Below are 21,242 nucleotides of genomic sequence, written 5' to 3'. Positions count from 1 at the left end.
AGGTGCAGCACTTAAGGTGTTAAATTAAACCATCCTCTCCCATCTACTCATAAACAATATTAAAGTTACTTTGATTATATTCTTCCTTGTCTGGAGTTTCAACTCTCATTGTTTCCACAGGCATAAAAAAGGCAAGAATCCCATCACTCCCAGTCTTGGCTACTGGTGGCCATTACCAGCTGATGCTTTTGTTTTGGTCCACACCGTAACAGGTGATTCTCAGCCGCGGCAAGTCTCAGGTCTGCCACCATCCCCCCACCTGGCCGTGTGTAGTGTGGGATTACCAGGTGTGATTTTATTGCACCTGATTATCCCTGACACAGAAACGCCAGGCAGAATATTATCCAGTGCAGATCTGCACCTGGTAATACCGCAGATAGGGCTGCGAGCATCATCACAACCCAGCCTTTACCCCATAAATGCCATTTCTTTTCTTTTTTTGTATATTTTTATTGAGAAGTACATGTCAATATATAAACAATACCGCCAAAAAAGGAAATGTTAACTTCTCATATTTCTAAACACAAGAATTAGAATACAGATATCAAAAGATAGAATGTCTGAGATGCCCATAAAACCTGGAAAGGAAGAAATAGTAAAGGTGGATAAGGGAAGAGATGATGTAGATAGTATACAATATGTATTAAACCTTATATTATAGTTAGAAGACAGTAGAGCTAATATCATACACAAATGTAACATTTCATGTAGAGATATTCCTACTAACCCAACAATATGCCTGCCATTTCTTGGAGGGAGCAAGAACCATTCTCTCAAGCATACAACATCCTCCCCAGGTCCCCAGCACCAACCCCACTGGTAAACAAGAGTAGAAAATGTCATTGACCCAGATTAGGGATGGGTCTGTGGTTTTGTACCGTATCAGGTCAGCATTTTATTCCTTGTTTTGGGGTGAATAACTTGTAATAGCTGGATCTAAGTGCTGGGATACCAACCAGAATTGTAAATACCAATCCGCAGCCCTAACCCTTCCCCGCGACCTAAAACGGGGCTTCTTGTAACACGGCCATTAGATTAGTGCTTAAACCTTGACGCGGCTGCAGCCTAAACTCTTCATTTAAAGAACCTTGTATACAGCATCAACTGCCTTCATTTCATTGTCTCTGGTTAGTGCCTCGGCCGCGTTGATGAGCCGTGGCGCGCTTCTTGTGTGCACACTCAAGGAAGCCTGAAAACTGCTTACACACAATCTGTCACAGTTGCAAAGTTTGTAAATATTCCAGTATTTCAAAGCTAAAGTCAGCAAATCTATCAGCTGCAGCGGGAGCAGATTTGTTAAACGGTCTCATAAATATCTCGTCCAATGGCCTCTGCGCGCACAGAAGCGGTCTCAGAATGATAATCATTTTTGTGGCACACCTGATTGCACTCTATCCAGCATCATTATGCTTTGAAAATGTGCGAAAAAATCAATAACACATTTCTCGTAATATATAGAAGATGCATTTTTAAAGCAGTTTCATAAGGTAATTCTGACCTGGGTATATTTTATCTTTACACATCCTCCAGATCCGCTTAATATATAACTGTTGATCGATCCGGTTTATGTGAGGGATTGCATGGCTTCAGACGAGCCTGGCCATTTTACATACATGCCGAGATATTGGGTGGTCTGAACCGGTTCTGGATTACCACATAGGCAAAGTAGGCACCGGCCTTAGGGCCCCACTCCTTTTAGGGGTCCCACAACAGAGAATCAAAATAATATTGATCTGATCTTGGAAGAAAATTACAATCAAGCTTTCTTAAATTGGTTCCAAAAGATAGAAAAAAATGAATTGATTCAAAGAAACGCAGACTTCCCATTAAAGACTCTATAGAGACCATGCTGTATTAATGTAATGGACCCTTTGAATATTTAAAGTTTTGTTGGTTTATTCACATTTTTTTTATTGTTTAATAACTTAATAATTGTTCATGTTTAGTTTTGTGTTATAAAATTGGTTTAATAAAATTGTTGGTTGGTAAAATGAAAAATGTATTAGGAGATACTTTGCGATGGGGGTTTGGAAATTTCGACTGCCTAGGGGCCTCCCCAGGGTTTAAGCCGGCACGGGTCTGACCAGACAACTGGGTACATACAGAATCTGCCCAGAAGCTCTGGTGTTATATTTGTCAATCCTGTATGCTATTGGTCCAGAATGTTGGTGCTGGGTGAAGAACAGTCCCTTTGTAATACACAGGGGGGATTTGAGATGTCTGACATTGCAAGGTTCATATGGTTAACCCAATTATTCTGCTGTATCTCTTCTTCTGTGTCCAGCTTAGTCTGTAAGTGGATTATTGTGCACAGCATTGCAGTATAGTTGCAGGAAATATACTGTGAGCGACCACAGGATGGCATCCATCATAGCCTCTTACCTTCATGGGGTTATGCAAACCTGTACTAACACCAGTCACTCCAGGGTGATTGATTGCTGCTCCCGCCACTCGGTGTGGCAAAGTAGAGTTAGCATAGATGCGGATCAGCTACTTACTCAACAATAAGGAAAGGAAAGCGCTATATAAGTGGCAAGTACGCTAGCCTGAGTCCATGTCAGTTACAAGAGCCGCAAACATGCTTTCAATGAAACATGAATGTTTTACCTACATGTGATTACGCTTTGTTCTTTGATGCAAGGTGTGATTCTCAATGTTGCGTGTTGGGTATTCCTTAAAATGTCTGTGGCAGTGCAAGTGAGCAGAAATGCATGTCACATGTAGATGTACCAGTCATGCTTTTGAAAATATTAAAGGGGGTATTTTCTTTCTTTCTAGTATTACGGATCACCGGTATGAGAAAATTCCATACTTAGTCTTTGGAGATTTTAACTTCAGGCTGGATTTAAAGTCTGTAGTCGAGGTAAGGTTTTCTTATTCATGTTTGTGTTGTATGACTTCCCAATGTCCAGGTATACTGTGGATTCTTATTTGCTTGTAGTTTATTTTGAAAAATATGAAAATGCACTTGCATCCATCTTAGAATGGAAGTCCACGCGACAACAAAAAAATATACTGAGAACTTTTTTTCATTTCATGTAGTTCAGACAAGGAAAAAGAAACATTTACGACTAAATTAACAACTGATTTTGCAATTTCAGGTATTTCACGTCGAAATTCCACATCCTCATTCGTTGGTTTATTGGAATTTTGAAAGTGCCCTCACGATTCCAGTATAGGACATTTTGAATGGTTTTACATTTCAGGATATGACAGGAAATTGAACTTACAGGACTGGGTGCATTGCTAAATGCAGCGAACAACCGTAAATTCTATACATTGTGGTCGAATTCACATAGGTAAATTCAGTTGTTTGTGGACCTCAAACTCCTTTTTAACTCCGTCCACCTTGGAGATGATCAGCGATGAAGTCCAGACAGGTACTGGAATAACTTCACTTCCAGGATGGAAAGTGGAGCAGATTTCCCCAGATGTGCTTAGCATGAATGGGAAGGACTTCCTGCACGGGGAAAAGGATTTCCCTATAGAGAAAAGATATATATTTTCCTAGAAGGCTCTAATCGCCGCTATGGAGAACTCTCCACAGGTAGAATAAAATGTAAATTTAAATGTGTTTCTATTTATATAGCGCCTTCTACCCAGAGGTCTCGTAGCGCTTCGTATTCATACCGCTGTGGAACCCTTCCTGGCTTTCCTGTGAGATGTCCACTCCTGGGCACCCGCGCTGCTGGGGCCGTTGTGGAGATTAAGCAAGCTATTGCCCAGAGTCACAGAGTGGGACCTATGATTAGACTAGGCACCGAGGCGAGAATTATCAGGTCCGGGGAGATGGTCCCGGGCCAGACCTCTGCATCAGGGTCTGCCGCTCTAACCAATGAGCCACGCTTCTCCACTAAAGAATAGGAGCCTTATGACATTTTCAGAAGTGTAGCTAGGGAACCAGGGATCAAGGCTTACTTCTGGAAGTGTTTGTGAATTCCCCCCTGAAAACTTTCAGGTGGAGATCTAAATCTTCATCTGTACTTTTACACTTCTGTTTGTTGATAGTGAGTAAAGTGTTTCCAGACAGTATTCTGCTGCAGATAAAGATGGAAAACTATTCCTTTTAAAGACTAGAACGAGTGCCTTTCTAGTGTAAAAAAAGAGAAGGGAATAATCCCATACTGTCACAGCTTTCCAAGTGCAGCGATGTCTTTATTGTGAATTCCCAAAATGTTGAACATACTTTTCAAATGCTGGAATAAGCCTGTGTTGAGTGGATTTCCCACGTTTGCCAGCCTTCTACGTGAATCTGACAAAAACTAGTCTCTAACTCCCCATGTTTGTTGTGTAGGAGAACACCTGTAAGCTGAATGGCAACTTACTTGTGCATGCAAGACTCTGAGTGATGTAAGAGTAGATGGGACTGCGAAGAGAAGAATTCGACGTAACTCCATAATATTGTGGCATACCAGCTCAGTGGCCTTTGTTTGAAAGCTACTTTAATTATGCCATGTTTGATTGTGAGGCAAAGAAGAAAAAATGTAGCCAAAATAATGATGACATTCTTATTGTGTTTTTGTAATATTTTGTTAAAATTGTCCACATTTGTTTGATTCAATAATTAATTGCAGTTCTCTGTTCTCCATACATGGTTTTTGCTGTCTCACAACAAACAGCTTCAACTATCTGTTGCAGACTTTGTCATGATTAGGTGGCTTTCTTTATCAATGTCAGTTGCTTGCTGTTATTTAGATGGCTTTCCTCCTTAATCCCTGTTGACCCACCCCTTGAGCAAGCCTTCCTTGCTTTTGATTAGATATGCAGTATCCTTCCACTGCTCATGTTAAACCCTCTATGAAAGTCCATGTGTTGTCCTTTGTCCCTTAGTTCAGAGAGCCCGTGTGCACTTTAGTTAGCTCCTTTGTCTACCAGCTTGTCAAAAAGCAATGCATATTGCATCACAAAATACAGCGGCCATCTTGAAAGTATAGAAAACAATGGATTACATAATTTTACATTGTTTTCTATACCTTTAACGTGGGCAATCACCACTTTGGCTTTGCCAATGCCAGCAGATTTTACAAACCTACACCACTGGCTAATTCAGTCGCATTGCCCACAAAGCATTGACAAAGAAGGATCTGTTGACTTTGCCAATGCTTGTTCTCGTGGTATTTGCAACTGCTCAGCTGAAAGAGTTCCATTACTAATAATTGAACTGCAACTGGAAATTGACCTGTTGTGACTGTAGTAGTAGAAAGATCTAGGAAATACCCCATTTGGGATCTGTGCAACCTCTTCATTTGAAATGTTACAGATAGGGATTAGTACATAAAACATAATGAAAGCTAACAAGCTGTGGATGCACTGGTTTGGTTTTCGAAGTTCTCAAACTATGATGTGAGGTTGGCTAATTCCAAAGGGGACACGTTCTATGTCAGCTCATAAAGGAGATGTGATATGCAAGTTCTGCTGAGTAAAGGTAGTAAGGTAGTGGAGAAATATCACTGACACAGAAGGCACTGACTCAATGCCTGTGAGGATTAACAGCCCTGATCAAGCAATAAAGTGAGGATGGTATGAGTAACTTATGCAGTAGGAAATGGAGAGTTTACTATAGAGATCTTAATCCTGTGCGTTAAAAAAGCACTTCCCAAAAAAACTAGGAGTCCGCTTAGGTACTGCACAAATAACTTGGAAAAAAATACTGCTGTGGGCATTGAGGTATATGTGTGATATGCAGCAATTTTGGGACTGGAGACGATGAATAAAACCTTCTGGCAACATGATGTAACATAATATATAACATGAGGCTGAGGAGGGCTGTAGACATGAGAAGCATATGATATGTATCAATGAATGATTTCAAGGTCCAACCATTTTGTCCATTTCCATATATACCAATGTTTTACAGACCTGCATATTCTCCAGCTTTCTCTTTATGTATGAGTAATACCTCTCCATTGTTTTTTATGATTTGCATTTGTTTACTGTTTTTGACTATATGACATTGTTAGGTGGTCATTCCATTGATTGAGTCCCAATTGTAATAAATTGAGATGTTAGTTGACTGGGGTGTGAGCCCTGGTCAAGCAGCAGCCATAATCCAGCCAACCCTACATTAACCTGGGCTCAACCCTCTGGTAGCTAGGACCCAGAACAGTCAGACTTACCTTAGAGGCAATTTGTAAAGTATTTGTTCGCACTTCAAACAATATTAAAGTAGAAACGCCACTAAAAGAGGATCCCACACCAAGTTAGAAACATATACCTTTCTTTACTAAATAAAATACAAGACCAAAGTGACAGAAAATTATTCAGTTGAACAGGAGTTATGAATTTGCAGAGGGTTTGTGAAAATAGCGCCAAAAAGCACAAAGCATCAACTGTGTATATCTGGTTGTGCAAAGTCACAAGTTCAGGCCAACTCTGATAGAGGATTGGCTGGCTACAGGGACCTAATCAAGCCAGCTGAACAACGTACCTTAAATTTGGGTTGTTGAGTATCCATGCCAAAAATGCACTGCACAGGCAATGCCATGTGTTGTTCCGAGATGCAGTGACGCGCGATGCGAGGGCCTTAGAGAATACTGTCGATGGGGCTTGCAATGCGAAGTCCAGCGGAGTCTGGCCTTGTCGTTGATGTTGACGAGGAATGTGAGGGCCTGCACTGAGGATACAACGTTGTGTACTGGCGTTTCTGATGACTGCGGTGAACATGCATGTCTTTGTGATGGGTCCAATCCATGCAATAGCGGGGATGCGTTGGTTCTACTCAGGTTTGCGCTGTGTAGCAGAGGAGATGCATTAGTTCGTCTGGATCCTCAGAGGCTGGCAGAGCACCTTAAGCTCACTTCCAAGGGTCCAGGACTGGGGGACTGGGGTAGACTAGCAGAGACCAGATGCAGGTGCAAGATTGTTGGAAACCTGTTGTGTCTCAGGTTTCAGATCAGAAGGCCACCCAACTAGTTCTTGGAGTCACTTTGGGTTCTGGGTTCAAGAGATGCAGGTCCAGTCCTTTTCACGCAGATAAGAGGGCAGCAGATCAGCACATCAGGGCAGCAGTCCAGCAGAGTGGCAGTCCTTTCAGCAGCACAGCAGTCCTTTTTTCCTGGCAGAGTATCCATAGATCCCAGAGTGTACTGAAGAGGTAATGTCTGAGGTCCAGTATTTATACCCAGTTCTGCCTTTGAAGTGGGGGAGAAACTTCTAAAGGCTTTCCTGCCCTGGCTCCAGCCTAACTACAGGGGTTATGCAGTCCTTTGTATGGAGGCATGACACAGCCTATTCAAGTGTAAATAGGGCTGTGTCCAGCTCCGCCTCCCATCCTGCCATGATGGCCCATCACAACACACCTTAGCTCTCTATTTTGTGTGGCAGTGTAGGAGAAATACACAAAGCCCAACAGTCAACTACATCCAGTCATGGGACCCAGAGACCGGCTACAGGCACCAAATGGCTAAGACAGGAAAATGCCAATTTTCTAAAAGAAAAAAGAACAATTGATAGACAGAATACTGAACAATGTCAAACATTCACCCCAGTACAGAGATCTGGGCCTAAATCCATTTTCTTTTTGCTTCCCATGCCATTCCAGTTAAAAACCCAGGCATATGCATATCAGTCTTGTCCCTGCTTCCCATGGTAACAGTCCAGCCCGAACTGCCAGGCCAGGTCCTCCCTGGACTGGATACCAGCATTCTGGGACTGGCTGTGGGGTTTCATCCCTCATCAGCCAGGTTAGCTTGACTCCAGTGGCATGGAGAGCATGGGACCCATGTCTAGCCTGGCCTGGCTGATGAGGGGTGAGACCCTGAAACTGGTCCTAGGATGCCTGATCTTTTCCAAGGAGGACCTGGCTTCGCCGTTCGGGCTGGAATGTTTCAATGACTAGCAGGGTCTAGACTGATTTGTATATGGTTGGGTCTAAACTGGGGTGGCATGGTGGGCAAAACAACAATGGATTTAACCTAGATCTCTTGACTGAGAGTGAATGTTTGATGTGTTCTGCATTCTGTCCATCATTTGTGTGTGTTTAACTTTCTAAAATTGTTATTTAAAATCCGACTTCATTCTATGTTATGATTTTTACTTAAGATTTTAGAGACACCAAACATGAACTGATCACCTATTCCCATTTGAAAATTACGCTTGTAAAATGTAATAAGGTAACTCCAATGTTATGCAATTGGAGAGGTAGGCCTTATAGTAGTGAAAAACAAATTTAAAACTTAAAAGTACATGTCCTGCTTTTTAACTCCACTGCACCCTGCCCTCTGGGCTGTCCAGGGTCTAACCTGGGGATGACTTCTATGTATTAAAAAGCAACGTCAAGGTCTCTGGAAGGATTTATGTTGCCAGTTCGACATGGCAGTTTAAAACTGCACACACAAGCTGCAATAGCAGGCCTGAGACATGTTTAAAGTACTACTTAAGTCGGTGGCACAATCAGTGCTGCAGGTCATCTAGTAGCATTTCATTCACAGGCCCTTGGCACATGGAGTACCACTGTACTTGTGAAGAGACGTACAAGTAAGTTAAATATGCCATTTGGGGATAAGTGCATCTCTCAACGATAATATCAATTGGAGGAATGCAAGACTATTCCTTTGACAATTCCTCATGCTTTCTTCAGGATTTAATGGTGTGTTGAACACGATTTTAGGGCAGGAAAGGGGCTAAGACTGTTTGCAAGGCAGGTGCACAATACTCATTTTTATTTTCCTGTTCATTATGTATTTCTATATGGTTGTCCACAACAACCCATGAGATTTTAGTGTTTTTCTCTCTTGCTCTGCTAGAATTTCCAAAACCATACACTTTCAGATAACCGACTAGGGCCACAGAATTAGATAAGGTAAAAAGTGATCCACCAAGTTCACCTGCAGTTCCGCCCTTCACCTGGCAATATTTATTGCATTTATGAATGAGGCAGCTCTGAAAGTCTGTGTTACATTTTGCTACAGGGTAGTATCTATCTGTTTTAAAAAAGGAAATACAAAATGACAGGTATTTTATAGATTTATCTTTTTGATCATGCAAACAACAAACCTCGATTCCAGTCACATATTAACTGAGACTTTACATTGGAGTTCTACTTTTTCTAGTTTTCTAAATCCACATCTTTAGTTCCCCTTTCCTGGTTGTAATTGTTTTTGTATCTTTTTGCTTATTAACTTTTTAACTATTTTTCTAAATTGGTTTGCAACATTATTTTGTTTTCCTGACTTTAAAATGATTGGTCCTTGTTGAATTTAACATACTTCCCTAAGGATTTTCCTTCTCTTTGTGGCTTAGTAATCCGGGGTTGAGCAGAGTTTTATTAAGACTCGTGTAGGGTGTGTTTATAAGCTAGTAATGGTTTCCCCTTCCACCTTAATAACCCACTTTTTGACACTTGGAAACTGTAGCTGTTAGTGGGGGAAAAATACATGGGGGAAAAAAAACGGATCTGCGGTGAGTGCAGGGGGGACATTGGGGAAATGGCTGCTACCATCTCTACGAGTACCCTGTGCTCACTAGTGCACACACTTTTAGAAGCGTGTATGCTTCTCCTTGACAAGGAGTAGTAGCAAAAACATTGATGCTTGAGTAATGGTCTTTATTATTACTCAAATTATTTGTATTCCCTTTCATCCACCTTTGGAAGATGAAAGGTAAAATCTGCCTTCCTTGGGTTGCTTATTAAGGCACACACATGACATAAAAGAACCCCCATCTAGCCTGCAGATTTCACTCACTCACTCTGTTTGCCAATCCCATGTTGCCTACAGCAGTTCCTTTCTATCTACAATGCTTCTATTGTGCAATACATCTATTTGCTTTCACACCTTCTTGAGAGGTACTCCCATGCATTCATACCTTTCATAATTAAGCATGTTATTATGATAATACATTGAACCTTCTTACTTCCAGATGCTTGTACCAATTCAATTCAAAAAGTGCTTTATTCGAGTATTACTCATAAAAGCAGACAAACATACATACAATTAAAAAACAATTAAATTTACATGATCAATCAAACAAGCACATACATATTTTGACAATTTAAAAACAATGACACATCATATATACAGGTGCAGAAAACATTGTCGTCGACAAATAGAGACCAGAGGGGAATGATCATAATACCAAAGTAAATATCCCCAGGAGATCATACATTAAAAAAGAATTCATTGCATTAAAAAATCAATATTAAGCCGATGACAGATTACATAAACAGAGAATAGACGAATGTCTAGCAGTCTCTGGTCAGTTAAAATTTACAGAGAATAAACGTTAGTTTAGCAGTCTCTGGCTATTTACTAAGCAGTTACAGAGAATAGACAAATGTCTAGCAGTCTCTGAGCGACTTGATGGCAGTGTTTAACTTGCCAGCAGTCTCATCCTTAAAACCCACGCCCATCCCAGGTACTTTGCGATTGCAATATTGATCCATTCTTCAGTGGTAGATTTTACTATACGCAGTGCCACCATACTACTTTTTGTACCTAAATTCCTGCACATAGGAGCCAACCAGGCTTGCCTTGGGGCAGCATATACTGGGCAACAAAACAGAAAATGACCTAGGGTTTCTTTACCTACCCCACAGGCTGGACATAGTACTGCCCCCCCTGTTTTCCATTTAGCTGTTAGGTTACAGAGTGGGAGCGAACCTACCCTCATTTGAAATAACAATTTCCTGTCCAGGGGGTTCATTATGTAGTCCCAGTACTTTTCATAAATGGGGAACATTTTAGTTTCTAAGTAGCCAGTGGTCATAGTCCCACTGTTGGTATTAAGTAAGCTACTATTAGCTACGTGTTCCCAAAATATGTCTTTTAACACAGTCTTAGAGGGAAATAAAGCCCCAGCAGGATCTGTCCATAAGGCATGAAGTCCTAGATTGAACAAAACAATCTTTAATGTTTTAAACCACCTGATTTTATTGTAATGATCAGCTTTAATGACATCAGAAAACCCCTCCGCATAATGAGAGAGTTCTGGTGTGGTCCAAAGTCTGCGCCAGAATAATATCGGGCGCAGCTTGGCCTTTTCCGTAAGCTCTCTTCTACCTAACTCGTAACGCAGGGGTAATAGTGGGCTACTCTGTGGAGTACCCGTCAATGACCTCAAGAATTTATTTTCGGATAATTGGAGTTCATGGAGGTTTTCATACCCCCATAGCTCCGCACCATACAAGGCAGACCCAATTGCTTTTGCCTCGTATATTATCAGTGGTGGTTTAATTGGTTTAGTCATTGACTTCCTATGCTCCTTAATTATAGCCCCAGATAGCTGCTTGTGCCTTAATGTAGCGATATTAAGGTGTTGCTGCCACTTATTGTCATTGGAGATCAAGATCCCCAGATAGGTGAAGGATTTTACAACTTCAAGAATGCGGCCACTCATGGTAATATTCGATTTAAAATTTCTATGTGGGTTAAAAGCCATGAGTTTTGTCTTGGTCGCATTCACCTCAAGTCCGTGATCAGTACAGAACCCATCAAATATTGCCAATGCTTTTTGTAAGCCACTGGGGGTTTTTGATAAAATTAAAGTGTCATCGGCGAACATTAAAATGGGGACCTTCTCCCCAGCGAGAGAAGGGGCATCCACAGCCTGAGATTGCATGCGGGAAACAACACCATTAATAAAGAGGGTAAACAGAGTAGGGGCCATTGAACATCCCTGCCGAACCCCGCGCTCAACAGGAAATTCGGCAGTGTTGTTCCCGTATCCTCCCCATCTTATTTTGGCATAGTTGCCCTCATGCAGTCGCATAATTAAAATCAACAGATCCCCAGGGACCCCTAGTGTCTCAAGCACTTCCCACAGTTTCGCCCTCGGTACCAGGTCGAAGGCAGCCCGCAAATCAACAAATGCTGCATACAGGCTGCCTCCCCCTAGCACCACGGTCTTCCACTGTATTAGTTGAAAACGGAAGACTTGATCCACAGTGCTGGTTGCCCTGCGAAATCCGGCCTGAAAGGGGGATAAGATGTTATGTTCATCAACCCAATCCAGCAACCTGTTGACAACTACTCGGCCCACTATTTTCTGGATGGTATCTATTAAACTAATGGGGCGATAGTTACCGGGCTGTGCCCGATCTCCTTTTTTGTATATAGGGATGATTTCAGCACCCCTCCAAGTCACTGGGATATCTGCCCCCCTTGCAATCTAATTTATCAACAAAAATATGTATCTGCACCATCTATCAGTGTCATTCAGGAAAACATCTGCCGGCACCCCGTCAATACCAGGAGCCCGCCCACTACGAACAGTTTTTAAGGCAGCGAGTATTTCATTCTTAGTGAAGATGTCATCCCCAGTAGGTAAACCGTGCGTGCACCTTCTGTCCACTGCCTGATCTCTAGAAGCATACTGCTCGCTAAAGAACTTTACCCAAGCATCCTGGGGGACATTATTAGTGCTTGCTTCTTCTATCCTATCATGTCCCCATTTAACTATATGCCAAAATGACCTGGAGTCCTTACGGTCGCTAGCATTTTTCAGGTTGTTCCAGTGTGCCTCATCCCAATCTTTTTTCGCTCTTATTATACATTGTTTGTAATGCTTCCTGGCAGATCTAATTGCCTCTAGGTTCTTGTTCTTAATAGCATCACCCAAGGAGGTTCTTGCCAGCCTACATTCGTGATTGTACCAACGTGCAGGTCTGCGGGCATGCATCTTTTTATTTGCCGATTTCAGGAAATGGCCTCTAATTTCATCAAAGAGAGCTTCATGGACCTTAGTGGCATTATTTATACTAGAAAGAAGCCCAGTTTCACCCTCAAGGGCCATGATAGCCTTGTCAGTTGCCATGTTTATTTTTTCCATAACCAGCTCATCTGTTTTAACACTAGTCCACCTCAGCCTACGTAAATCGTTTGTAGGTACAATCAACGGGGGTAAGGGATCGATAGCAACACTGGGGGCAATCACATCAGACAGCCACCATTTGTGGAGGACGCAAAGAGGATTATGGTCACTCTCAAGCCTTTCCTTAACCTCCATATCAATAATGGATGACCATAGGGCCATACAGCATATAACATAGTCAATACGACTCTTGGATCTTCCATTATCAAAGGTCATGGCTGATACTCTGTCTGACTTGGTACGACCATTCAGAGCCCTTAGCCCATATTCAAGGCACATAGCATTCAAGCTTAAGATATCCTCGGTCCAGCGAGTTATAGGGGATAAATCAAGTGCAGGGATTTCCCACAGATTATCTTCCTCCGCACCTAAAAAAGCCTCACCAGTATCAAGGGGTTCAAAAGTACGGTTTAGGTCTCCTGCCAGTATGATGTTATTCCCAAAAGAGTGAGTGTCTAGGTAACTGTACAGTGACGATAAAACCGTAGATTTACCAACATTTCCCCCTCTAACATATAAGTTATAGATGTCAATGGGAGTAGAGGAGTCCCTCTCTAGTCTAATGAGCTGGATGTCTTTGTGATTTAGCTCTATATTTTTTACTAGGATCTTCAGGGACTGACGGACCCATATAGTGAGACCTCCCATTAAAATGATTGGTCCTTGTTGAATTTAACATACTTCCCTAAGGATTTTCCTTCTCTTTGTGGCTTAGTAATCCGGGGTTGAGCAGAGTTTTATTAAGACTCGTGTAGGGTGTGTTTATAAGCTAGTAATGGTTTCCCCTTCCACCTTAATAACCCACTTTTTGACACTTGGAAACTGTAGCTGTTAGTGGGGGAAAAATACATGGGGGAAAAAAACGGATCTGCGGTGAGTGCAGGGGGGACATTGGGGAAATGGCTGCTACCATCTCTACGAGTACCCTGTGCTCACTAGTGCACACACTTTTAGAAGCGTGTATGCTTCTCCTTGACAAGGAGTAGTAGCAAAAACATTGATGCTTGAGTAATGGTCTTTATTATTACTCAAATTATTTGTATTCCCTTTCATCCACCTTTGGAAGATGAAAGGTAAAATCTGCCTTCCTTGGGTTGCTTATTAAGGCACACACATGACATAAAAGAACCCCCATCTAGCCTGCAGATTTCACTCACTCACTCTGTTTGCCAATCCCATGTTGCCTACAGCAGTTCCTTTCTATCTACAATGCTTCTATTGTGCAATACATCTATTTGCTTTCACACCTTCTTGAGAGGTACTCCGAGGCATTCATACCTTTCATAATTAAGCATGTTATTATGATAATACATTGAGCCTTCTTACTTCCAGATGTTTGTACCGATCTTCCCTTTAATTTTCAAATAGGTGCTTTCCTCATTTAAGGTTTTGTCCAAACCATGTCCATTTCTAGGTCTCGCCGGAGACAGTGCATGCACCATCACTTGCAAGATATTCTGTTTACATACTATCACTTGCAAGATATTCTGTTTACCTACGGGGGCATAAAGAACGCCCACTGCTTACTATTCCTCAGCTTTATTGTCAGTCTTGTTTGCTGGCTCCTGTTTCGTTAGCACATGCTATCTTCACTTGATGCCACTTTCTGTTTGTGCGTTTCCCCTGTCCATAGAGCGTGGATCAAGTACTGCTGGCTTTTTTGGGGGGGAGTGTCCTTTCTCTGCTTCTGCTTTCTGTCTCTGCCAATTCTTTTCTTCTAAGAGTGTATGTGTTTTAGGATGTCTTGCTCATGGTTTTGCTCTGCGCTGTTGCTTTCACCACTAGTTCCTGGTATTCGTTCCCTTTTACTTTTCATCCTCTCCCCTTCTACTCTTTAGTGTAGCATAACACCAGCCGCCTACAGGTTGTTACTGTTGCTTTGAACAATGATTTTAAAATATATTAATGGCTTTGGACTATATATTGACAGGCCATACAATACCACATCATACTATACTATACAATACAGGCCATACCATACATACAGTACAATCCAATAACATGCAACACCATACTATACAATAATAATAATATAATACCATACAATGACAAATATACCACACCATTCCATACTATATAGTAACAGACCATACCATACCATACAATGCCATAACATACCATACTATATACTATACACTATATATATACTGGGGACCTCTTGATTGCTGAACCCCTAGCCTGGGCAAATTTAATAGCTACCATAATGAATTTGTTAGTAAAGGGACACCCCGTGCCAGATTCATGGAAGGGTGCCGAGGTGGTCACAGTGTACAAGAAGGGGGCAAGAGATGACCCTGCCAACTACAGACCGATTAGTCTGATAGACATAATCCAGAAAGTGGTTGGCAGGGTCATTATCGCCAGGGTGGGCGATTGGATGGAGGAGGAAGGCATTCTCTCTCATCTGCAGGCCGGATTTCGCCAAAGGGTGGGCACGATGGACCAGGTCTTTCGGCTGTTTGGGATCTATTGGAAGGCAGTTACCATCAAGAAGGGGAGCCTATATATGGCCTTCATAGATCTCAAGACGGCCTTCGACCTGGTCCCCCGTGCTAAACTGTGGGAGATTCTGGAAAGTTTGGGCTTTCCTGGCTCACTCTTAAGATTAATTGTGAGACTCCACGAGGGGACATACGCTAGGATCAGATGGGGCACACAGGGGCCAACTGACAGATAGGGTACCTGTGAGGAGTGGAGTCCGTCAAGGGTGTGTCATGGCTCCGACTCTCTTCTCCTTGTTTGTGAATGGAGTGGTGGACCATCTGAGAGGAGAAGAGACGGATGCCCCAACCCTGGCGGGGGAAAAGATTCAGACCCTGCTCTTTGCTGATGATACCTTACTGATAGCTAAATCCCCGACAGGCCTGCACAAACTCCTGCAGCGTTTCTCCTCCTTTTGTACAGAGAGAGGCCTAACCATCAACACCACTAAAACTAAATTGATGGCCTTTTCACCCACCAAAAATTTTAAAAACAATTTTCTGCTTAATGGGACTCCCTTGGAGTTGGTCGAGGCATTCGACTATTTAGGGGTCCGGCTAAATAGCCGAATGACCTGGAAGGATCACTTAGCGAAAATGCTATTGGGCCACAAAAGAGTGTCGGGGGTGATCTTACGAGAGCACCGGGCATCAATTAGCAAACCAGTGTCCCCGGTAATGGCCATCTACGATGGCCAGATACTCCCGGCTGCATTGTACGGCTCCGAACTATGGGGGTTCGACAATGTAAATGAGCTAACCTTAGCAGAAAATAAGTTCTTGAGAGATGTGGTGGCACTCCCTGTTTCCACCCCGCTTATCCCCTTGCGGTTAGACCTTGGTAGACGTGCCCTAAAGGATATAGTGAGGCTGCGACCACTGCTTTTTTGGGTCCGCCTGAGAAGGACTAAGGAGTTGGCCAAATATGCTGAAGTACTGGACGAGCTAATTTTACTCGACTCTGGGTGTAAAATTGGCTGGTTGAAAAATTTGAGGCTATTGGTCTCCCAATTGGGTTTGAGAGATATTTGGGAGTCTCAAGCGCCCCCGCCAAAAATGGTGATCAAGAAATTATATTGGGATTGGGTTCAGGCTGAAGCATCACGTGGTATAACAGGGGGTTCACTTACAGAGTCTTTTCTGGAGTGTAAGAGTGTAAGGAAACTTGAACCCTTCCTTGACTTGATAACTAAGCCTCTAGACAGGGCCCTCTTTTTAAAATTAAGGTACGGTACCCTCCCGGTACGCGAATTTACTTCAAAATGGTCCAACCAGGGCGGCCCCTTGCGATCTTGTCCTGGCTGTGCGGCCCCTAAAGAGTCCGTGGCCCATCTTCTTTTTGCCTGCCCCGCGTATAAAGTGGCGCGGAAAAACTGGTTGAAACCAGTATGTAAAGGCTTGGGGATGAGGTGCCATCGCTCGGCCTTACGAGTGATTACATCGGATCTATCATCTACCCCATTGATATGCGGGGTGGCAAAGTTTTTAGGTAGTGCCTGGATTATTAGATCAAGATCTCTGGGAACGATTGCAAGGCCTCTACCTACTTAGAGTGGAGTTGTTTGAAGCTGCTAATTCTGTGTGCCTGGAGTATTTTTTTATCTGGTTTTATTAATTATGTCAGTGCTCAGTCGTATTTTAAGTATGGTCAACCCTTGTTGTTGCTAGTATAATTTGATGAAATGTATTTTAAAATGTATATTGTTGTCTTTTATGGTGATCAATTTACTGAATAAAGATTTATACATACTATACACAATGAGAGGCAATACAATACTATAAAATAGGAGATCATACCATGCCATACCATACAATGACAAACCATTGCATACTGTACAATGACATGCCATACCATACCCTACCATGCTATGACAGGCCATACCATACCATACTATACCATACTATACGACAGGCAATGTCATACCATACTACATATCATACAATGACAGGCCATACCAGACCATACCATTATATACTATAATATACAGTGATTGGCTATATCATACCATGTCATACCATACCATACAATGACATGCCATACCATAATATCCAATGAAAGGCCATTCCATACCGTACCATACAGTGACTGGCCATACCATACCATACCATACCATACTATACAACAGGCCATACTATTCCAAACTGTACCATACCACACCAAACTATACTATACAATAACAGGCCAAATTATACCATACCATGCAGTAGAAGGCAATGGCAGGCCATACCATACTATACAATGACAGGTACACCATACAATATCAAACCATAATATACAATGACAAGCCATACCATACAATGACAGATCATACCATACAATTCCAGGCCATAACATATCATAACATACCATACTATACAAAGACCGGCAATACCATACCATACTCTACCATACCATACCATACTATATAATATATATAGATTGTGTGTGTGTGTGTGTATATATATATATATATATATATATATATATATATATGTATATATAATACTTTTGTACAAATGTTGAGCAGAATTGACAAAGCCAATAGATCTCACATAGGCTAGTCCTAACTTTTGAGTACACAGGTGAGCACTCAGCCAAAATCTGAGGTAATAAAGTTCTGCTTTTCCACTCATTGTTGGTATTTCGTTATTTTGTTGGGAAGAAGCAATGAGTTTAAGTCAAGCAACTTCATGCCTTGTGTATGGTAAGTTATACAATGTAGTATGCCAAATAATAGAATGGATAAACAGCAACACTATATAGAATGTAGTCACTTCCTGAAACACATAATTGAAGATTTATTTTCCAAATCTTGACAAAGCCATTCAACCTGACTTCTGATTGGTTCTCCACTTTGTCAAATAAAGTCCATGTAAGCAGACAATATTTGATTGTCAGTTTCACTATGTGATTTTAGCAAATTGTAGAGGTTCCAGAATCATAAGGTTACAGTTTCCGAAAAACAGAGTTCCAGAATTGTCCTTGAAGCTTTTAAATACATGTAGTGAATTCATGAGAATTAATTCCCACTAGCTTTATGTCTGATTATATTGCTTCCTTCGTAAATCTGTGCATTATTTCTCTGACAACAGCCTAATGAAACATTTAACCAAAACACTGTAACAATTGCTACCACATTATTGTCTTTCTTTCTACCGAGCACAAGAATTCAGGGTTGCGTTTTACTTTTATCTAATGTGCTTCAGTTGAAATGTTTGGGGCCAGGAGGCGCATTGTTCCACTAGCCATAAATGCCCCAGCTGTGTTTGCTCTTTAATTGAGTTCGTTTGAGGTACTTCAAACACACTCTCTCTAACAGTTAGGCTAAGATGAGCAGAGCTGGGCCTTGCATTTGAGGGCGGGATATTGCCGATTGGGATAAGGATAACCATGGCTGACTAACACAAGCCGCACAGTCAAGATGTCACCTTTCATGAGGAGACATTGTCGTGTCCAGCTGCTCCTCGTTTGAAGACTATTCAAAGGATGTGACTTAAACACTTTGCAGCACTCATTTGAAATGTAAAATGGGCTTTCATCACCATAGGCGGTGCCTACGACCAAGTAATCCACTGGTGGAGGGATGGATGCCTGTGCTACCATGTGGAGCTTGCAGGTTACAGGCTGAGTCAACATTTTTTTTTTAATGAATGCTATTCTTATCATATGTCTGGGCTGCGGAGAGTGCCATAGCCTACGCCATTTTGTCATTTAGGGGTAAAAATTACGATACACAATGTGGAAGTCGCGCCTGCCCATCTGCATAAATTACGACGCAGGTGTAACCTAGATTATGGGGGCGCGAGACAAAAAAACACCTGTGAGAGGACAAGTGCTCTTGCGAGAATGGCCCCTGTAATGTGTGAAACATTTCTATTTTACTCATACATAACTTTTAATTCATTCCAGTCCTAAGTGTTGTTAGAAAGCAAAATGTTACATATTTTACGCGAAACAAAAAAGTGTTTCTAATTTTGGATCTGATATAGAAATTTCTACCTGTGACACAGACAAAGGAAATGCATGCGAGTTGGACGGCTGAAGTGGACGCATCTTCACACCATTGCATACACAATTTCACAGGTTTCCATGACACGGATTCGGTTACTGTGGACAGATGGAGAGGCGATCACTGTTTGTTTCAGCTGTACTGTCGAAGAAGGCGGCCAAACTCGAGCATGGCCTTTCATTGGCAGCAGAGAGTGAATGTTCTTCTGTCAATCACAGGCAGGGAGCTGCTTCTAACCTCCTCCTTCTCGGAATCTCTTGGACCACACATGCTCTTTGACAGTGAAAGATTTGCTGTCACAATCTCTGCAAATCTTCAGTATTGTTTAAGAAAGTTTACAATTTGAAACAACGACCCTGCTGCAGGAATCAGGATGCATGCAAGCCGCCAATCTGTTTTATCACTGTAAACAGAAAGCAACATAGATGCAGGAATCCACCTCTTCCTGAGCCGCCTCCCTAATTGTTATGCATGTATGTGTTAATGAAGAGGTCGTGACCTCTAGCTGTACATTTGTATAGCTACCTACACACTGAAGTCTGCTGCTGGCATTTTGTGCTTTCTACATGCAGAGGTGCCCTTTCCCCTCCATTTGTTGGAGCAGATGTTCTTCATTGATTTCCCTGGTGTGAGGGAGGGGCTTGACCCGCAGGGGGTGGATTTCCAACCTATAGATCTGTATGCACTGAAGCAGGAAACAGCAATCTTGCCAGTGGTGGGGCTGAGACCAGCGCTGATGTCGTGTGAATTTCTCACAATCAATATACAGTATTTTGGCGCTTATTTAAAGCACATATGAATTAAAGGAGGTTGTTTGTCATTACTCCTGTCCTTTACCGAAGTCCTGGAATATTGGTCACTTACTCATTTTCAACATTGTATTTAAAATACAACAACACGTATACGGTCACTATATCTGTTTATATTGGCAGGTGCCCTCCAATGTATGACTTTTCCCCATGTGCAATTTATTACAGGAACATCAATGTATTATTGAACAAACGTAAACTAGTTAGGGCTCTCATTTCAGATTCATTATTTGAAGCTTTGTCGTTTTTATCCATGCTTAATAATGTCTGAAGAGATAAATGCGTAATTCCCAATGCCTTCATGCGCTTCCAAAGTTAGACCCTGATTACGACTTAGGCGTAGTTACATTTAGAGCAGGGGTCTCCAAACCAGTCCTGGAGGGCCGGATCCATGCCAGATTTTTAAAATAACTACATGTATCTCAATGGGGATATCCCAAAAATCTGGCATGGATCCGGCCCTCCAGGACCGGTTTGGAGACCCCTGATTTAGAGTCACAATCACCCGTATTTCCATTACAGCCTGTAACTCCACATGGAATCCCACCTATTATGAGCTATTCTCCTCGAAAGGGGGTATAGCGATGCAGATATAGATTTACTCTAAGGAATTCAGCACAGTATTCCTTATTACAATTTCTTGAATGCTCCCATTCACCACCTGTTGAGAGCAGGTCATAAATGGGGGCAGTGGCTTCTCTGCAGGTTAGTGGGCATAGTGAGGGGTGGGAAATTAGGGTCACACAACAAAACTGGCTAGTAAGAAATGCCTGGTTGAAGATGGTGCACCTATTTTGCATGAAGTAACACCTCGGAGACATAAGATTTGCATGAAATATCACCCGAATAAAAAGGTTGGAGTTACTGTCATGCATAAGAAATCTCTAAACGCCTTGCCCCTGCATAACTATTCTGCAGTAGAATGAAAATATCTGCTAGTCAAACACCAGCCTTGCCCACAACAACTGAGTCTCCTTTCTAATAATCTACAGTCTACCACCTGAAGGCACTTCAGGTAGAAACATGTTCTGTTATTCTGTCACCAGCCTGCTTCTAGGCCATCCAAGCTTGTTCTGGGTATTTTCAGTACATGGCTTAAAAATGCTAGTGATGGGCCTTACAGATATGGAAGTGGCACAGCTCTTTAGTGACTCAAC

General features: G+C 42.1%; 1 protein-coding gene across 1 annotated transcript in view; it reads left to right on the top strand.

The window, feature by feature from the left end:
* INPP5A (inositol polyphosphate-5-phosphatase A) overlaps positions 1-21,242 on the top strand; it is a 1,335,101-nt gene that overhangs the window by 775,887 nt on the left and 537,972 nt on the right. Inside the window, exon 9 of the mRNA XM_086919541.1 lies at positions 2,779-2,863. Within this exon, the coding sequence (XP_086775667.1) occupies positions 2,779-2,863 (85 nt within the window). The remainder of the gene's footprint in view (positions 1-2,778; positions 2,864-21,242) is intronic.

The sequence above is a fragment of the Lissotriton vulgaris genome, chromosome 5 (genome assembly GCF_964263255.1).
Source record: "Lissotriton vulgaris chromosome 5, aLisVul1.2, whole genome shotgun sequence".
In the NCBI taxonomy this organism is placed as follows: domain Eukaryota; kingdom Metazoa; phylum Chordata; class Amphibia; order Caudata; family Salamandridae; genus Lissotriton; species Lissotriton vulgaris.
This window is presented reverse-complemented; position numbering and strand designations above follow the sequence as displayed.